This window comes from Papio anubis, chromosome 4, assembly GCF_008728515.1.
Source record: "Papio anubis isolate 15944 chromosome 4, Panubis1.0, whole genome shotgun sequence".
NCBI classification, from domain to species: domain Eukaryota; kingdom Metazoa; phylum Chordata; class Mammalia; order Primates; family Cercopithecidae; genus Papio; species Papio anubis.
This window is the reverse complement of record NC_044979.1, coordinates 24,613,098-24,633,637: the sequence shown is the minus strand read 5'-3', so window position 1 is coordinate 24,633,637 and position 20,540 is coordinate 24,613,098. Positions and strand designations below refer to the sequence as shown.

The 20,540-nt window shown below is 39.0% G+C and overlaps 1 protein-coding gene across 5 annotated transcripts in view; it reads left to right on the top strand.

Moving 5' to 3' along the window:
* The window catches only part of EXOC4 (exocyst complex component 4), an 818,008-nt gene that overhangs the window by 674,347 nt on the left and 123,121 nt on the right, over positions 1-20,540 (top strand). For all 5 annotated transcript variants that reach the window (XM_017957173.2, XM_021935349.2, XM_017957174.2 and 2 more), the window contains one exon: positions 7,969-8,147. In XM_017957173.2, the coding sequence (XP_017812662.2) occupies positions 7,969-8,147 (179 nt within the window). The remainder of the gene's footprint in view (positions 1-7,968; positions 8,148-20,540) is intronic.

Genomic DNA, 20,540 nt, shown 5'->3' with positions numbered 1-20,540 from the left:
AGATCAATTGTTTAATATCTCTGCTCTGAACAGATATCAGTTCTTCAAGAGGAAATCATGTGGCAATTTGACAGATAACCAAGACAGTCAATAAGCTGGTATCCTCAGGGGAAGGAGTTCAATGCTGTGTAAAGTATGGCTTTTAAACCCATACTCATTCTCAGTAGTGGAAAAACCAGAGTATTATGTGTTCAACTTATAATAAGTGATTATTGGTTATTTTACTCCTGTCACCTGGTAATCTATTTTGAAGTTCAGGAATTCTTTGTGGAAAGTTATTGTTATAATTATGCACTGTATAGTGCATATTATACAGTGACTCCTGGCAGAAAAACTGCATACCTACAGAAAGTCCTAGCACCTAAAGAAAAAACATGAACCTAATTGTTTATACCTAGTGTTGCTTGACAATTTCTGTGAAGCAAAGCTAGTGGCCAAACTTATTTGAGTGTCTTAGCTAAAGAAAGATGCATTCTTTTTCCAAGCTCGTAGAGCATTTCCATGCAATTGTGTTCCAAGTCTACATATCATAACTCTGAGCTGGTGCTGTCAGCATCAAAGTACTACATGCTGCTTTGCAGTTAGCTTTTTGCTTAGTTTCTAGTATCAGTTTTCACGGAATTTTTTCACTGTCTTTACCCACTGATACATCAGTGTACTCTTCTGCTTGGTACCAAAAACGGGGATACAAAACGTGGAGAAATGCTGAGACTGAGCCTGGGGTTCCTGACCCCCTGTGCCGCTAACTCCCCGTGTGTCCCTTCCTCCTCTGCACCTCCAGCTCTTCCTCTGTAAACGACAACCTGTGAGTCTCCAACTTACTGGCTGTTTTTTTTTAAGTGATGTTTGTGTGTGTGTATGTGTTTATGTGTATTTATGTGTTTTAACTAGCTTATTAGGTCATATTTAACATCCCGTAAAGCTATGTTTTTAAGTCAGATATTTATGCTTCAGAGTAAGTTGGAACCCCTTGTGTAATCACCTAATGTATTTCTACCCATTTTGTGGAACTTTGAATATAATCGTACTATTTTTAGTTACTACTTTGGGTTCTAGTTTACATTTATGGCTTTTTTTTTTTTTTCAAACATTCGTTATTTATTTGATGTCTCAGAAACAGAACCTCCAATTGTAAAGCTGTTTTAGAAGAAAATTGTGTCAATTTTTTGATAATTACTATTTTCCAATGAGGTTTCCAGAAAAACAGTATCATACAACCAAAAGCTGCCTGTAATTGCTTTTGAAGGATCCAGTTCTTAGATAAACTCAGGATTCAACACTGATATCAAAGATGTAAGGTTAATGACCAGAGTGCCTAGCCAGTTTTACTGTTCTAGAATTTAAGTGTTTAATGACAGGCATCAAATGAGTCACACAGGAGTGGCTCAATAAATACTTGTTGAATGAATGTATGTCTGTATTCATGTGCTACTTGATATATAAGTAATGGATTCAAATAAGAGAAAGGATAGTATAGGAGGAATCTCAGAATATGGAGTACAAAGACTTAATTGTTTGCCCAAATTCTGAGCTGTAGTTTTATATTGGCAATTGAAAATTACTCAGAAATAAAAAAGTTATCTATTTAATATACAGAATATATTTTTAATAATATAGGCAAAAGAACAACAATTATGCTGCTAGGAAAGAAAAACTGTAACTTAAACTAAAAGTATAATTATAGAGAAATTTTAAAGAATTTCTTCTCATACACATTATATAGATCTGAGTCAAATAGGAACAGGTTTTTTTAAAACATAATAAATCTCTCATACTAATGCATTTGGACTTATCACACACCTGGACCTGTGATTAAGATCTTGGCCTCTCATTGGAGAAGCTGTTGGAATCCTGGTGTTTTGCTACCAATCTAGCCTCCATAAGGATGATGTGTTTGTATCTTTCTTTTAGACTGGGAGCCTGCATGGTGGCAAAGCTGCCTTAGCAGAATGGTGTCTGCAATGTACTCTCTAGACCTTTGCCTCTGCCATAGCCTTGATAACTCTAACCTTGCTTCTTCTAGAAGAGGCTAAATTATGCATAATAGTTTTTCTGTGCTCACCCTTAAGAACACAACACATAAACCACTCAAAAATACTTACACAAGGACAGAAAGATAGACTGACAGAAGAAACCATGCATTTATGCGTTCCTGGATTGAACATGTCAAAATGTAACTGACTGTCATTCTAAATTTTCTCTCTCCAGATCTGAAATTAAAACGGCAGAGACAGTTTGCAGGGATTCTGATTGCTTTCGTAATATTGCTTAAGTTTGTAATTGGTGCATTAACTTCTCATCGTACATGTTATATTTTGTATAAAACCTTCATTTCCAGAAACTCGGCACGCTGGGAAGAAACTTAAAGAGCACTGTCAAGGGATCTATGTAGGAAGTGATGCCCAGGAGTTCACCATCTTAGGAACTATTTTGGACAGGAGTAGGAGAGATACTGATTTTGAAAAGCCCAACAAAAAATGCTTTTTCTCACTTCTTATTTGTTCCCTGAGCTTAACTCTTTGTTGTTATTTTAGAAATTTGAAAAACAGTAAACCCACAGAAAAGTTAACAGTGCAGTGAATGCATATGTACCATATACTGACTGAGATTTCCTGACCACTGACATCTTGCTATACTCACTCTATGCTCTCTCCAAATATATACACACACTTCCTTTCCAAGCCGTTCAAAAGTAGGCTACAGACATAATGACCTTTATTCTTGAACTCTTTAGCCTGCATTTGCCAAGAACAAAGACATTCTCTTATGTACCCATATCATTACCGTATGTATTAGTTTTATGTTGCGGCCTTGTAACAAATTACCACTGTTGTCAATAGGCTTGGCCATTTGAGTCTGTCCTGGCCTTTCCCCTGCTCTGTTCTTTGTCACAGGGGAACTGACTTTGCAGGCAGCATTTCCTAGGATCTTGGGGCAGTTATCTCAGGTCTGGGCTCAGCGATAGGAAGTGGCAATGAAAGATTTGGGGAACATGGCTAGGAGAGAGAGAGACGGGCCTGAGTGTGTGTGTGAGTGTGTGTGTGTGTGTGTGTGTGTGTGTGTGTAAATGTGATCAGATACAGCACAGGTCTGCAGACCAATCCCTGAAACCATTTGTGATGTTTTGTTCATAATTGCATCAGGTCTGCTGAAAGCGCAGATTTTTTTTTTCTTTTTCGCTTTCCTTTCAGTAGATAACAGAATTCTTTAAAGACTAAATGGAGACAATTTTGAGCATCTTTGGCAAAATTTCCTTAAATGAATTCTTGTCGGATAGACCTTTTTAAAGATTGTAATTGTGTGGTAAAATTAAGTTAAGTGGGTTTAACACTCCTGGCAAAATTATCTTAAATGAATTCTTGTCAGAGCTCTTTAAAGATTATAAATAATTGTGTGGTAAAAATTAAACTTCACAGGTTTAACATTCTTCTTTAGTTTCATAGGCTTCTATGTGAGCCTGTTGGCCAAAGGATTTGGAAGGCAAGTCCTGAGATGGGATCCAGTACCCAAACACTCATGTTTTGAGTTCTGATTCCCGCTCCTGCTGTGTCGCACCATTTTGAGCAATTGCTGAGTGCCTGTTGCCTCTAAGTTTCTGTTACTTCACCTTCTGAAGACAATGTTAATTTGCTGCCGCTTTCACTCAAAAATACATAGTGTCTTCGTTAAATAATGTGTTATCATAATAAGCAGAAGATGAAGGGTACGTAAAGCGGAAATAATACTGTCCAGTTGCCAGGCAGCAGTCATTCTGGCTGTGAGGTCTTCGGCAGGGGACAAGTGACTGTGTCTTCCGCAAGCCTGGAGGCACCAGTCCAGACCAGCTTCAGGCCAGTGGGCCCACGCCTCCCACCTTGGCACAAGTAACTAATACCCGTGTCCTCCAGTTTTATGTGCTGGGATTCCTGACATGCCCATTTGAAAGTTCTCTCATATGTGGTGAGATGTTCCATTTTTCTCTTCACTAAAGCGTGAACTTGTTTTTCTGGAGAACATATGGACAGTATAGAAAAGCGTGATACGTTTCTGCAGTTGACATTTTAGCATATAGACATCCAACCTTTTTTTGGTTCATATATTTATTTATTTTGTTAATATCATACAGTACCTACAGTTATATAAGTTTATTTTACACAACTGCACATCATAATGAAAAGTAAGCTATACCAGTTTTCCATATTATCAAGTTTTTTGTATACATAATTCCTAATGAATTCATGGTTTTCCATAGTATAGGTAGATCATAATTTAATAAATCAGAGGGTGTGGGAAAAAAATCTGTAGTCAGACAGCTAAAGCCATCCCTTTAAGGTTATTCTAACACATAAAAACCTTCCACCAAGCTCTTTGACACACATGAATCCTCGAAGGAATGATTTTTTGTGTGAAATGGTTATAGCTGTCAATCACTTATTCTCTGTGTCATGGTTTCTGTGCTCTTTTCAGGTTGTTAGGGGGTGATTATGGATTCCTGTCAAATGAGATGTCTGCTATGTATTCAACATGAGGCAGTTTGTATTTTTCTCAGTCTATTGCTCTTCTGTCTGAGGAGGTTAAGCAAATCTCAGTGAGCCAGAGGGAAATGGGATAGGCATCAAGCCCTGGCAGCACACGGCAAACATGCCCAGGGCCCAAGATCCCCACTCAAGCAGATTAGACTTCTTACATAAATACATTTGTCTTGATTGTCACATTCCACCTAGGGCTATACCTAATATGCATAAAAATAGCTCCAAGCCTGGTTTTCAAAGCCATTTGCTCCCCCCCCCCCGCCCCCCGTTGCTTTTTCACCACCCAGCTCAGAGGCATTTTTTGTGTTACACCTATCACAGATGATTAAGGGGCTCGAAGAGTTGATATATAAGGGCAGATTAAGAAAACTAAATATTTACAACCTGACTGAGTGACAGCCAAGGGAAATACTATAAATGTCTTCTGGGCTCGAATCACGGAGGAGACATTGTTTTGTTTTTCCTAGTAAGTGGATTTTAGAGCTATCCAAATTCAGAGAAAGCTTCCTTGGGATGACATCTCGTATGCTAATTAGATAAATGAGTCAGCTAGAAATTGCATTTAGCAGCTACTAACAGAAACTTGAAATAGCAGTGGCTTAAACAAGTAGGGTTTCATTTTTCTCTGCTATGACATGAAACTCAAAAGCATTTTTATTGTCTGGGACTGCACTGGTGCCCCATGAGGGCATCAGTGCGCCATTGCCCCGCTGTCTTTGGGCTCCATTATGCTCAGCACTGGCTTCCATACTCAAGGTCACCTGATGTTTGAGAAGAGCTGCTGCAGCCCCAGTTGCCATGGCTTCGTTCCAGAAAGAGAGAAGGCAAAAGAGGTCTCTGCTAACTAAGATTGCTTAAGAGAGCTTCCTTGAAGCCCATCTACTGATTTCAGTTTACATCTCACTGGCCACCGCATCTGCAAGAAGGGCGGGAAAATTTACTGGGGTTTTTTGTTTTGTTTCACCTTAAGTTGGGCACATTGCTGACCCCAACAACATCAGGGTACTTTTACTAAGAACACATGGGATAATGGATACTTGGTAGGCAGCTAATGGCTTCTGTCACAATAATTAACATCTTGAAAATTCTGATGAAAGTCGGAACTGTAAGACGCTGTGGTTGGTATTTGTAAAACTCGCCCTTGATATGTAACATATTTCCTCCTGCTCACTCTCATCTACTTAAATTCATTCATCATCCCACTAAATAAACTAGCCATCTCAACAGACCTGAGAATAATAATAACAACAGTAGTTTTTACCAGGTAAAAACTGTTTGCACTGTGTTATGCACGTAAAAGCATCACCTGAATGATTTGCTTTAAAATTTTCTAAAGTGGTGATGGGGAGGCGTAAATAAGGATAAATGGAATAAGACTTCCATGAGTTGCTAATAGTTGAAGCTGGAAGACAGTTACATGGGGGGGGTTGTTATACTCTTCCTTCTACTTTTATAATTATTGAAATTTTCCCAATGAAAAGCTTTAAAAGTCACATTTAATCCTCACATTCCTTCATATCAGGTCAGTTCTTTTACCCCTGGATAAGAATGCTTGGAGTTAAGGAGTGTCACACAATAAGCAAGTGGCAGATTCAATATTCAAACCTGGGTTTATCTCGCTTTGAAGTCTGTGTCCCACCCTTGCCACTCAAGGAAAACACTTTTCAGACAAGCAGCCTGGGCATCACCTGGAAATCAGTTAGAAATGCAGAGTTCGGGGCCCCACCCCAAGACCTTTTCCACACCCCTTAGATCAGATTGGTGCACACCCACATTCCGTGTGCTGGGTTCACTGCCCTTCATTGCCTCAACATCAACTGTGGCGTTTCCTTTAGAAAAGATAACCTTCGGCTAAAATAAGGAGGCTAGTCGTGACTCACTATAAACATTTTAGATAACCATTTCATTCACAGCAGTTGTTTCTTTCAACATTGGGCATCTGCTGTAGTGCTGGGCGCTAAACGCCTGTGTGTCAATTAAGCATCTTTCTGACTATGTGTCAACCATTTTTATTAATCACTGCATGCTCGAAACTTAATTTGACTTGTTCTAATTAAATTAAGCCCTTGCTTCTTCTCACTTAAGGTGTGTTAGATTTTAAAAGCCTTGGGTCTTACAGAAAACTCTCCAGGTGCCTATTTCAACCTCCTCCAGCATCAGCTTTGCCTACCCACCTGTGTGTAACTGCCTTGATTTTTTCCCCTAACATTCTCAGTCATTTATTTATTTATTTATTTATTTTTTTTTTTTTTGGAGACAGAGTCTCATGCTCTGTTGGTCAGGCTGAAGTGCAGTGGCACGATCTCAGCTCACTGCAACCTCTGCCTCCTGGGTTCAAGCAATTCTCCTGCCTCAGCCTCCCAAGTAGCTACAGGTGCACGCCAGCACACCTGGCTAATTTTTTGCATTTTAGTGGAGACGGGGTTTCACTGTTGTTGCCCAGGCTGGTCTCGAACTCCTGAGCTCTGGTAATCCGCCTGCCTTGGCCTCCCAAAGTGCTAGGATTACAGACATGAGCCACTGTGCCCAGCCCTCAGTCATCTTTTCTAATTTTAGCCCTTTTCATTTTTAAAAGGAAAGAGAGCTGTGGAAATTAGGCAGCCTGAGTCCCAGCTTTGCCACTCATGTGTCATGTAGGCAGAACAGTTAACTGTCGGAGCCTCCAGTTCTTCATCCTCGCAGTGGCTGAGCTCTGTGATCTCAGGCCCCTTCCAGCTTCATCCTTTGTAACCCCTATAACTTGATTTTTCAACCCCTCCCTGACCCTGCAAAACATTTTGAAGACATCGGGCTCTGCGTGCAACCCACTCGATTATATTTTTCCAGTCAGTAAAAGGATCCCAGCATTGATTTTTTTTAATTGGTTTCTCTTTCCAAATGCTAAATGCCTTAATACTTATACTTTATGTGTGTTGGATCCTTTTTAGAACAACTTAGTAAATGAATAAATGAAGTCTGTCATCCATCTCAGTTGTGACCTACTCTTTTAAAGAGGCTGGGTCTTTGCTTTTGAATATTATTCAATATTTTCTAGGTGTCAGATTAACTTGGTGGTTTTATTTTCACTACAATAAACTTTAAACCATGTACATATTTAACACCCTAAGCTGTTTGTCAACCTCTATAGCATGAGAAGAGGCAAGGAAAACACCTACAGGAGAGCAGTATAGACGCCATCCCCAGGAACCATCACTGTATAAATCAGGCCCATGCTCGTCCCTGTTGAAGGCACAATCATTGGAGTCACTTACTTCTTCTTCTAAGAACTTTTTCCCCTACCAGAATCATGTTAAGCTGGCATGTGATAGTTGTCTCACAAAGTGAAACCTAGGAAAAAGAGCACGCTGTAAAATAGTGATCATGTCAGTCCTTGTGCTAGGTGTGCCTGAAACAGTGTTGCCCGGTCCTACCTTTTCCATGCTATATATATGAAGTGTGTTTCCAATTTGCTTTTCAGGGCAGCTTTTGGCAAGGAGTCTGAAGTTCTTATTGGAAACCTGGGTGATAAATTAATCCCTCCACAAGACATCCTTCGAGACGTCAGTGACCTCAAAGCCTTGGCCAACATGCATGAAAGCCTGGAGTGGCTGGCAAGTCGAACAAAGTCAGCTTTCTCCAATCTTTCTACATCCCAGAGTAAGTTTCTAGTAGGAAGCTGTTGTGGGGACAGTTGAGGAACTAGACTGAATGCGTTCATTGAAAGATGAGAGTATACACTGGTCACCATGTCGGGGCGCATCTCAAGTTGTCAGAAGATCCTGGTTAGAATTCTGCTTGTGTTGCACCTCTCGTACTTTGTGATTCTGGGAAAGGAACTAATCTTGGTTTCCCTGTGTAGAATGTGGGAAGCCAGGAAAGGCCCATGTTAACATAGCTTGATATTAACATAGCCTTAGAAACATCAGTTCATCTAGGATTGAGCCACTATGTCTCAAGAACAGAAAGCAATACCTTTTTTCCTCCTTACAGCAATTTCTCCAGGGCAGAAACTGTCTCAGAGCTCAGGGCTGTGTGCACGGCTGACATTCTCGTTTTACTTGGCATAAAGCTAATTTTTTTATTGGAGTCATAGAAGTGATTAAGGTGCTAGAAAATAGAGTCAATGAAGACAACAATTATTCTGGAAAAAAAGATGGCTAAGAGATAGCAATTACAGATTTCAAGGAAATTAAGGAACAGAACATGAAATTAGGGGGAACCTCTTTTTCTGTCAAGGACCAATGACTTAGAGAAAAATGATTTGAAAAAAATGATTTGAAAACTTTAGGGCACATAAACTTTAATAGCTATACAATTGTACTTAAAGCATTACTTCAGGAGTATGTATAACACAATTAAAATAGAGACAAAGAAAACATGATATGAAGAAGGCATAAAGGAAAAGGCAGATTTATTATTTATTTATTGAGACAGTCTCACTCTGTCGCCCAGGCTGGAGTGCAGTGGCACAATCTCAGCTCACAGCAACATGTGCCTTCTGGGTTCAAGTGATTCTCATGCTCCAGCCTCCTGAGTAGCTGGGATTACAAGTGTGCACCACCACACCTGGCTTTGTGTTTTTAGTAGAGATGGGGTTTCGCCATGTTGGCCAGGCTGGTCTCAAACTCCTGGGCTCAAGCGATCCACCTGCCTTGGCCTTCCAAAGTGCTGGGATTACAAGTATGTAATCCCACCATGTCCAGCCCAAAAGGCAGATTTAGATGCATGAATGGAGAGATAGAAACAGGATAGAAAAAGCAAAAAAACAACAGGAAGGAGAAGGAAGCAAAATCACCTCTGAATTTAATATTAGGGCTATTAGACAATGATTAGAAAGAAAACATTATTTGCACTGTGCACAGCAGAGTGAGTTTTTTTTAATCACCGTCATTTGAGAAGATATTATTACTTGATTAGCCTCGTTTCCAGCCTAGAGATGGAAAGGTGTGGATTAAATTCACAGGGTGAATTATTCCCTCATCCTCTCAGAGTCTAAGGAGCCCCTTAAGTGCTCACTGCTTGTATGGCCTCATGCTGATTCTCTGCCTATCCCAAGGGCCAATGCGGGGTGGGAAGAAGGCACTGAATCTGTGGGCTTTGGAGGGAGATCATAGAATCTGCACTAGAAATCTTCTTAAAATATTACTGTATATTTATACTTTTATTCTTATGTCTTTTATTGAAAATACTACTTATTTTTGAGACAGTCTTGCTATATTACCCAGGCTAGTCTTGAACTTCTGGCCTTAGGTGATCCTCCCATCTCAGCCTCGCAAATAGCTGGGACTACAAGCATGCATCACCATGCCCAACTCTAAAAGACTGCTTTTTATCTGATGACAAAATTATACAAGTTTATTCTCAGAAATCTATAAGAATAGAAAATGTGTCTATCAATTAAGGATAGTTTGGGCACAGTATTACTTTTGACCAGATTCTACATACGGATGTATCCTTAAAGGCCCCTTTAAGTTTATAATCCCATAGTATCAGGCAGTTCTATTACAAGCAGCAGTTTAAATTATCCATTTTATCTGCCAAACCCACTCTGCTCCCTTCTCCCCTCTAGAAAAAGTCAGAAAGAACTAATTTTTCTTTGCTAGTTGCAAAATGAACAGCCCTAAAAAAGGGGCCACTTGCCTCTTTTCCTGGTTTTCTTTGACTTGGAAATACAGAGCTGCTTAGGTAGTTTATTTAGTAATGTTTGGAAGGAGTGCTGTCATTTAGTATGTCATTAGCATCTAATATTTAATGCTACAATCTCTTGTTTCTAATGACACAGCATTCTAGATTTCTGTTCTGCCCATTCTAAAAGGGCTTCACAAAGCAAGATAGTATATAACCTCTGTAGCAAGCCACTGAGTGATTCACACAGGCTAACCTGGCATCAACTGTTTTCAAAAAGAGAAAGATGCATTCTGAGTTATGCTTAACTTTGTAATTGCACAATTTAGCTGTTGTGTTCATGTCACTGAAAGTACCCCGTAAAGTTGATGTCTAATTCGTGCCTATAATCATCTCTGTTATTCTGACAAAGATCTCATCTACCACGCCTGTTAATCCTTTGCCTCATGTTCTCAGTTCCATTTTATAACATAAGTTGTACCCTCTCAGTTCCTTCGAAGGTGATTATTCCACCCAGTGAGTGATTTAAGTAACTGTCAGCATTTTGAGGATCAGTGCAAAACCCAAGTGAACTATAATCACTACTTATGGTGTCTTTGCTAAAACAAAGCATCAAGCAAGCCTGGTTTATCCTGCTAACAGCAAGCCTGGCTCACCCCCACTTACGTGCTCTTTGAATTCCCAGGAGAGATGCCCATTGATGTTTATAATTTGAACAAAGCAGGGGATTCTCTGATAATGGCTTACTTTGACTGCCCTATGTCAGTGTGACTCTAGAAAGGGAACAAGGGGACAGCTTTTTTTTTTTTTTTTTTTTTTTTTTTTGAAAAGTGAACCAAATGATTACTGCAACAAAAGTGTTTCCAAGTCTGGAGACTAGAGAACTTGAGGAAAATGCTCAGCAGGATGGGAAGAAATCAAGATAAGAAGATGTTCAGTTTATTTTTTGTTCCACATTCTGTTAACTATTTGGTATGGTAAAGGCCATGTTTTATTAAGCTTAAGAAGCTATTACTGTGATAGGGTGGAAAAAGTTTGCAGAAAATTATTTTCTTTCTTTTTTTCGAGACGGATTCATGCAGTGGTGCGATCTCCGCTCACTGCAAGCTCTGCCTCCCGGGTTCAAGCGATTCTCCTGCCTCAGCCTCCCGCGTAGCTGGGATTACAGGCGTGTGCCACCACACCCAGCTAATTTTTTTGTATTTTTAATAGAGGCGGGGTTTCACTATGTTAGCCAGGCTGGTCTCGAACTCCTGACCTCGTGATCCGCCAACCTCAGCCTCCCAAAGTGCTGGGATTACAGGCATGAGCCACCGCGCCCGGCCAAAAATTATTTTCATAGTAGAGTATCTCTTCAGATAGGACAGTAGGATTCTCATCCATCTGAACATTTCATGTCAGGTATTACATTTAGAAGAAAGTAGAGAAAAAAATTCCACATTTTAATGGCGGAGCATGGCTGGCTATACATTGTTCAGCAGGTTAAAACCGATTATTTTTTTTTCTAAGGTAATTTTTTCATTTCTTTTCGTATTTGCCTAAATGTTTCTCTAACTCCTTTAGACATAAAAGGGTCTCCTGGTTGTATCTAACTCCTGACCACACCAAAGGTACAACTCTTGTATTTGCCCTACCACACAGTCCACAGTTCCCTGTTCCATCTTCTCTGGTATTCTCCCCTCAGTCTTTCCGACACTGGTTCTACTTAAGATTCTTTCAGTTGAAAGTCACAGACTTAATTGAAGGAAAAAGAATGCATTGACTCATACAACTGATAAATCAAAGGACTTTAAGAGTGGCTAGATCCAGAGGTTCTCCAAATATTGTCAGGTCCCAGGCATGCTTATACACCTGCTCTCTGTCTCTCTCTCTTTTTCCCCCACAACCCACCCCAGTCTCAGCCTCCCATCCCTACCCCTAGAAGACCCTTACATTCAGGACCTGCTTTAACAGATGTGCTTTCAGTGCAAGGAAGGTGAGCAGGAGCACATTTAGCCTTCAGCATTCAGGATGTAAGTTTCTACTTATTTTCCTGCATCAATCACAATTTCAACCTTGTAATAAAGGCACAAATAATGCTGGCTTTTTGTAATGCCTGCTGTTTGTAAGATCCCTAAATAAAGACTTCGAAATTGTTATCATTAAGAAAATTCTCAGAACAAAATATGACCTACATAAAAATTGTTAGACTATTTTTCAGTTTAACATTAGTGATTTTCTTTTTGCATCTTATCCTTTTGTTTTAAAGATAGATTGTTTTTAAAAATAGACTACACAGAATTTGAAGGAGGCTCAAGGGCTTATTTTGTCTCCATGGCTTCCTTAGGGAGGCCCTTCTCTCTATCTTGAATTCTGTAAAAATCTCTGGGATTAGAGATTCTACAGCCTCCTTGATTATATATTCTGCTCCTTACCAGCTAGGAAGTCATTTTTTTTTTTTAAGTGAAACCCCTGTGCTTCCGTCTAAACCTCATTCTTCTTTTATGCTGTCTTCAGAAATTAAATAATGACTATTAACGACTATTTTCTCTATAAAATATTGTAATGCTTCCAAAAACATTTCCGTGGCCTTGTACTTCCCTATCACTGGATTTTAAAGATTTCTGGGCCTGTGACAATTCCAGTCTGTGAGTCAAGGACACCCAAATCTAATAAGATCAGGAACCCCGATCAGGTGCAAGTTCAGTCTCTTGGACGATGATTTGGCTGTTGGCTTTTGTGAATGTGGGGCTTAGGGTAGGATCTTTGACACCAGGCTTACCCACTCCAGCTCTCTGAGTTCCCGTTGCCGAAGTTCTTGCTAAGCCCACATACATGAATAATAAGAGTAAGAAAAACCATGCCCTAGTCTTTTTCAGTCTGAGCAACCACAAAGTTAAACATTCTTCTAATTTTTCAGGCAAATAAATCTCATAATTTTGGTTGCCAGAATTGGTTTGTGAATTGCAGTATTAGTTATACAATTATTTATATACTTCTTTCTTAAACGTAAATTATTGTTAGGCATCTTACAAATCATCTGGTCTAACTCAGTCATTTTGCACATGAGGAAATTAAGGTCTCAGAGTGGTTATATCACCTGTCTGTGCCAAACTGAGATGGAGCAGGTCTTCAGATTCCCAGTTTAATTTTCTTTCTACTACATCAGTTAGAGCCACTAATGGGACCTTTCATGCCATATTCCTATTAAACCACTCCAGCAGTGTGGACATATTTTATTTTAATGGAAGCACTTTAATGCTTACAAGTAACTTGTGATCATTTCTGATCATTTTCTTGTGCCTAAACAGAATTTCTGCACCTAAATACATGGAATTATTGTACAAACCCCTCTTAAATTTCATCTTAGTTGCAATAAAACATTTCTCTAATTTGCCACTCTCTATTTTTGTTTTGCACGTGTTTTCTAAGTTAGAAACTCCATCTGTCTTGTTATCATGCCATGTAATATATTCTAGATATTGCTTTGTCCTACACAGTAGCCACTAGCCTTGTGTGGCTATTTAAATTTAAATTACTTAAAATTAAAAATGTAGTTCCTCTGTCATACTAGCCATGTCTCAAATGCTCAGTGGCTGTTATATTGGACAGTGTAGGTATAGAACATTTTCATCATCACAGAAAGTTCTGTTGGCCAATGCTGTAGATCATCACTGAGGTCATTGATAAAGGTTAAAAATAATTCCAGTCCATATACTTAGGCTTTGAAAGATACTTGAAATGCCTACCTAGTTCTATCAAAACATGGTGAACTACTTTAATTGTCCAGCCTCAGATCACATGTACTCTTCTGATGAAGGTTGATGTTTTTGGCTCTGCATTATCAAAATTTCTCCTGTTGATGTTAACTAATGCTAAAAGGGAAAAGGTTTTGTGATCAAATAGATTGGGACAATATTAAAGTACATTAAATATAATTCAATACCAGAAAACCTCTAAAATGTTTACTATATTAAGCAGATAATTACAGCAGTGGAATGTTTCTTAAACTTACTTTTCAGTGGAATTCTTTTCTCCCAGCGTATCTCACAGGGCTTTTTGTCCATGAAACAACTTCCAGGTGACACTGCCCGATGCTATATTTATATAATTTGTTTAGAATATTTTATTTCTCCCAGCACCATCAGGCTCAGGGCAGATGTTCCACTGTTGTGGGAACTTAATTTCATATTATTGGCAAATTTGCATACTATCAGATGACTTATTTTGCAGTTTGGTTATTTGATTATTTGATTCATTTAGTGATTTTTAGAAATGTTCAAGTCAACCAATATAAAATAACCATGGTTTCCCTTTCCGCCTGTTTCAGGCTTGGCTACTGCTATACTGACCCTTTTCCAGTCATTGTGCTTTTCTCACAATTCTCAAAGATTCTAGCTACAGTTTTATAACACACCCCAATTTATGGAATAGTGTCAATATATCCATTGTGGGGCTCCTGGGATTGATTTATGGTAAAAATTTTGTTGTATAATATTTTTAGATTAAGTTGCAAAGATATTACAGATAATCTCCTTATCTCTCTCATCCAGTTTCCCCCATTGTTAATATATGAGTATGATACATATGTTGCAACTAATGAATCAATATTGATACTTTATTATTAATGAAAGTCTATAGTTAGTTCAGATTTTCTTAGTTTTTCCCTGATCTTCTTTTTCTGTTCTAGGATCTCATCCAGGATGTATCACATATACACCATAGTTTCCCATATCACAGTTACCACATATATCACATAATGATGTCTCCTTAGGCTCATTTACACTGTGACAGTTTCCTAGACTTTCCTTGTTTTTTATGACCTCGAGAGTTTATAGGAATTCTGGTTGGGTATTTGTAGAATCTTCTTCAATTTGGCTATATCTGGTGTCTTTTCCTGATTAGACTGGGCTTGTGGGTTTTCAAAAGGAAAACTGCAGAGACGAGGTACCATTCTCATGAAATCACATCAAGGGTGCATATCATCAATGTAACTTATTACTGATGATGTCTGGGATTGGTTTTGTGCCTCTAATTTGTGTAGTCCTCTCTTCACACTTCCTTCTGAATTTTGGATTGATTCTCCACTTTCCTATACAAATTGCTTATCTTTCTAGCGGCTATTTTTTTCACATGATAGAAGCATCTTATTATAAGCCCAATGTTTGGATGAGTTGAATACTTGCTAAGAAAAATGGTTGTCTACCTTAAACAATTATGCAGTTGATATGAATTATAATCTTGTGGGTCTGAAAGACTCCGTGGGAGGAACTGTTTTTTAATACCCTGAGCCACTTGACTAAGGCCTGTAGCTACTTTTTAGTTGCTACATGTCCTAAATATCCCTTAGTAAATATATACAACCATATTAATTTCCAACAAAACCATGCTGACATTGAAAGAGTTTAACTAAATTTCTGCACTAAAAATAAAGTCTTATTTTAATCCATTGTAATTAAACTGTAATGTGCAATGTTGACTCAAAACCCATTCACAAGTGGAACTCGCTTCCTGAGAAGTCCTTTTAGAGTAGGATACCTCATACCGAGCTGCACATCAGTTACAATCAGTTAGAGAGCTTTAAAAATACTGATGCAGAGATTCTGATGTAATTGTTCCTAGGTATGACATGGGCAACAACAGGCTACACCCCAGACCAATCAAATCAGAGGCAGAGAACCCATGTTGTAAAGGAGTGGTTTTCAGCCTCATCTCGTTAGAAATGCCTGTGCTTTTTAACATATCCCCAGGCAATTTTAACAAACAGCCAAGGTTGAGAACCACCAATTTAGAGCCCCTAAAAATTGATTCTCCAATTTCTGTCACTCTCTATATTTGGGAAATGCTTTGTAATTATTTTGCCAGTTCTTCTATCCTCTGAAGCTTGAGATTAATGTGATTTCCCATTTTACAGACAAGAACAGTAGGCATGGAGATACTGTACTTTGTGTCCATGCCAGAGTCGGGACCACAGCCTTGCTTAGCAGTTGTTAGCTAAACTGTCACCAAAATCTGATTAAAAACAAAAATGTTCCTCTTATACTTTTCAAGCCAGCTACATGAGAAGGGCATAAGGAATCTGTGTCTCTCAACACAAAAGGCTGCAACTGCCAAACCAATGGAATGAATGTAGATATGTCATTGAAATTATATCATTGAAAATAAATGGAAAAGGCCTAGGTGTCAGTCCACCCCCATCCCCCAAGTGCACAGTTGTACAATATTCCAGCATGTTTTTATGCATTCCCTATGGTGATTTAATATTTTCTATGAGATGGAATGTGAATTTTCTCATGCTAGAGCTCACTATCATGGACTCTTTGTGCCTTAATAGTAAATGAAAAATAAAATGCAAATCCCCCAGCTGTTTGTTTTTCTGCCTTGGCACAAATGAGAATAAGAATTTCCCTACGCAAGATCTCATGGGAGTCTGTCATGTTTCAGGTTTGCGTTTGTCAAACCATTAAGCCAGAGTTTTCCTTGTCATAATTTCATCTGATTCTTTTTAATTAGAACTCTATGCATGGTAATTCCTCTCCCGCCTCAGTATTTACAAGTTTCAAATATTTGTTGACTGTTATCAGACAGCTCCTCCTCAGCCCACCGTACATGTTTAGTTTCTCTAATCACCTTTCTGTAGTTAGACTTTCCACGCCCTTCATCGTTTTTCAGTCTTAGTAATTGTCATTTTCCTAAGCTGACTCTCATATCGTGGCTTCATTTCTGTTGTTCTTCTTTTATTGATGATACCTTCCAAATTCATTGCCATTGGTTGATTTCATGATGATGCTATTGACTAAGAAAATTAATTTACCACTGGTATTGTATTTTGTTCATGAGCTTCCCACCCCCTGCCTGACTCTAAATATATTTTGACCTTATCTAATTAACATTACTTGTACTTCTGTATGAGCCTTTCTCCCTTTTAAAAATAATGTCCAAATATATTTCCATGTTGTGCTCAATGTCTCAACTAATCTTTTGTAGGAACAAAAGCACTAACTGATAATTGTATGATGATCCAGTTTTGTTCATTTTCAGTCTTAATTGTACTGTTTATATTTACAAACTCATTGAAACTTATCATAATGAAGAAAGAAGTGTGTGGAAAGCCCCTGTGCTTAGCGTGTTCACCTGATTCTTCTTAGCCCTCTTCTGAAACCCACATTGTTACTAGGAATGGAGATGCTGCTTATTCTTTTATTTTCTAAGGAATACCATCTAGACCTCTCTGTCTCCTTCTGTTTCTCATGCAAGCTTCAGACTGACCCCAGTGGGGTTCCCCGTGTTTCTTGGTTTTGAACACATTTTAAATTGCTGATACACAAGGGTTACCCCCTTTGTGAAACATCTCTACTGTCTTGTTTTCCCTCTTCTGTGACTGAGTGTCTTGAATGTCTTCCCTCTGCTCCCCAATCATGGTGACTTTTGACTCTCCTCACAATTCATGAAATTCTCCTTTTAATTCATAGAATCTTTGTCATTCTTCTCCCTTAGTCTAGGAGACACAGAGCACATATTTGACTTTGAAGTCTGACACACTTAAGGACAAATCAGGCAAGTTAGTATATAACCGGAGAAACTAGCCTGTCTGACCTAAATCGGTCTTCTCACCTGTTAAATCGAAATAATGATGCATACTCATTGGATTGCTCCAACTATTAAATGATCTGATGAACTTGAAGTTCTCAGCAGTATCTGATACACAGTGGGGCTCACTATGGGGTTTCTGGGCTTCCTACCGTAAATCTTATCCCTGGAGCTCTCATTCACTGTTCTGGGTCTTCCCCTTCCTCCTGCGCCTTCAGGCTTCTTTTTTCTCTCAAGTTGTATGGTTGCTTTCAAAACTGTTACTATGTATGCTCCTAAATCATTTCTAGTAAATCATGGCTGTCACTCACCAGAGCTCCCAAAGTGTTTCTGAGGTCATGGAAGTGTGTCTGAGAATGGGCCTGCATCTGAGGGCCTACAAGTGCTCATCTGAGAAGCCAGGGTTGAATTTGAAAAAGGCACCTTTTGTTCTTCAAAACTGTGAAAACAAAGCTCAGCTATATTGAAAAACATGCCAAATCCAACCACAATTCCCTTCTGTCAATCAGCTGGTCGTTAGTAGAGTTCACTGTCCTGTGCGGATTAGAAAGCAGTACCCCACCTCCCTCCGTAAGGAGGTGATTATCAACTGTGGAGCTACAGAAGGCTCGTGCTGTGGGCGTTTCAATGTAATTATGGAGTTCTAAGTACTTGCCCATAAAAAATTATGTGGCTGTTTCTTTGGAAATGCCAACATTTGTATCCATAAGGGAAATATTTTATTAAAATATGATAATATCATGGATGCTTAAGTTTGGTGGCTGGGAGCTGCCAGCTGAATGATTGTATCTTCAAGCAAAACTATAAAATGGAAACAGCCAGAAGAAACATAAATGACAAAAATCTCTGGGAAAGAGGAGAGACAGAAGGAGTTAGAAAGCAAGAGAAGGCTCTAAAATGGCATGCTGAAATTGCAGAGCCAGACAGAGAAGATGGTGGAAATGCAGAGTCACCAGAGCCTGAGCCGACACCCCGCACAGCAGAGAGGAGGAGCGGCTGCTGCAGCACAGTGACTTGAACAAGACATCTGAGGGGACTGATTTGGTTGCCAAGCAGAACCATGCGTTCCAATGAGAAGCAGTGGAAGATTGTACCTGAAGGCACTGATTGTGCTATTCAATCTGGCCTCTTATCTAGAAAAACCCTTAGACACTTGGGTGCTTTAAAACCTGAGATAAGCCCAGGAACCAGTGTGAAATCATGACTTAATTAACTCCTCACCAGAGAGTGTGTCTTTCCATTCTTCACCCTTGAAACTAATTTAGGTCTCCTACAAAATGCAGTGGGTGAGGGGAGACAAATCCTGACAGGGAAATCAGAAAGAAGATGGAGGGCTGGCCGAAGTGACATGGAAGAATTCTCCATTACTTCGTGGGATTGAATTTAGAAAAATGTTCTAAATGTGAACTGGACGTGCTTTTTTTTCAAACAGCTGCCTTATTAATCAATAGTGCATAAAGACTTTTTCCAGACAGCCCAGGAAAATGTAGCAAAGGGGCAGGATGTGCGAATCGTATGCGTGCAACGGCCCCAAAGGATACTACGGTAATGATAATGGATTCAACTTTCAGATTACGTTTCAGACTTTCAGGGACCTTTATAACCACTCATTCTTAATCTCTTATCCCTCCGTCAAGCTGTAGTTGACAAACCAGCCTTTATATTCTCAGTTTTACAACGCATGATCATGAAATGCAAAAGTTTGGCAGTTGCCCAAGGTCAAAATCAGTCAGTGACAAAAATCTAGACCACATTTGTCTGTTCTCAGAGTGCAGACCAGAGTGTCTGGAAAAACAATATAATCACCTATGATGAGTTATGAGTGACAGAGCTACAAGCACACCAAACCAGTGTGCCTTTGTTTCCCCACGGAGGCAATGCTGTTGTTCAGCCATCTCCCAAAGCTACAGCAGCAAGGCGAGTGCAATGCTGTGTGCCTAGTATAAATGGTATTGAATAAAACGTTTAGCATAAATGGGTATTGAATAATACACTTTAAAAGAAGGAGTGGGGAAAAGTGAGCTTGACATTATTTTAGTCTCTTTCAGAAGCTGAGATGTAAAAGCTGTACCTCCTGCCCCCAAAGGACCTATTTTGGAACCAAATTTGGTAGTCATGCATTCAGGGAGAGGTTGTCTTATTATCTTAAATTCAATACTGTGATTTATATTAAATATTGTAAATTATACAATAAAAGATTTCCTTCTTCATATGGGTACAGAGGTAGATCACGTATAGGTCTCTAAGGCACAGTGTTCCTTATTAATAGCAGTTGATTCTGTGTACTAACATCTTTGAGCTCTGGTTGTTGAATCCTAGGTGGATTTGACTAGAGTTCTTAACCAACATCTTAATCCAATTTTTATGAAAGGAAGAGTAATGAGGACTTTTCTGTAAGACTGATGAAAAACCTAAGTAAGTGTCTTTATAGAAGCCAAGAATATCTGATCAGATTCTTCAGGGAAGCAAAAATCCTGTAAATGTCAGAAAGATGTTACATGCTGGAAAACCCCTTTGGTCAAATTCATCTAAAGAAGGTACTATTTGTAGGTGACTTTTCAGCAAGTCTGTCAAAAGCTTCTTGCTACAGATAAAAATTCAATAACCTTTCACTGTGGATGTGCCACAATTATCACTAATTTAAAAACAGTCCCTCTAATAGAGTATTTTATCATACCGGACAGTCTCTGCATTGTTCATTATTTAGTGTTTGCTAAGCTGATGGCACTTCCACCACACTTTTCTTATCTCTACTTCTTCAGAATTGGATTTTATATTTCCAAACCAGCCAGATATGACAAGTCATTTTCGTGTCTCTTGTCTTTTAAGAAATGCAAACCTGATTTCTTTTTTTTT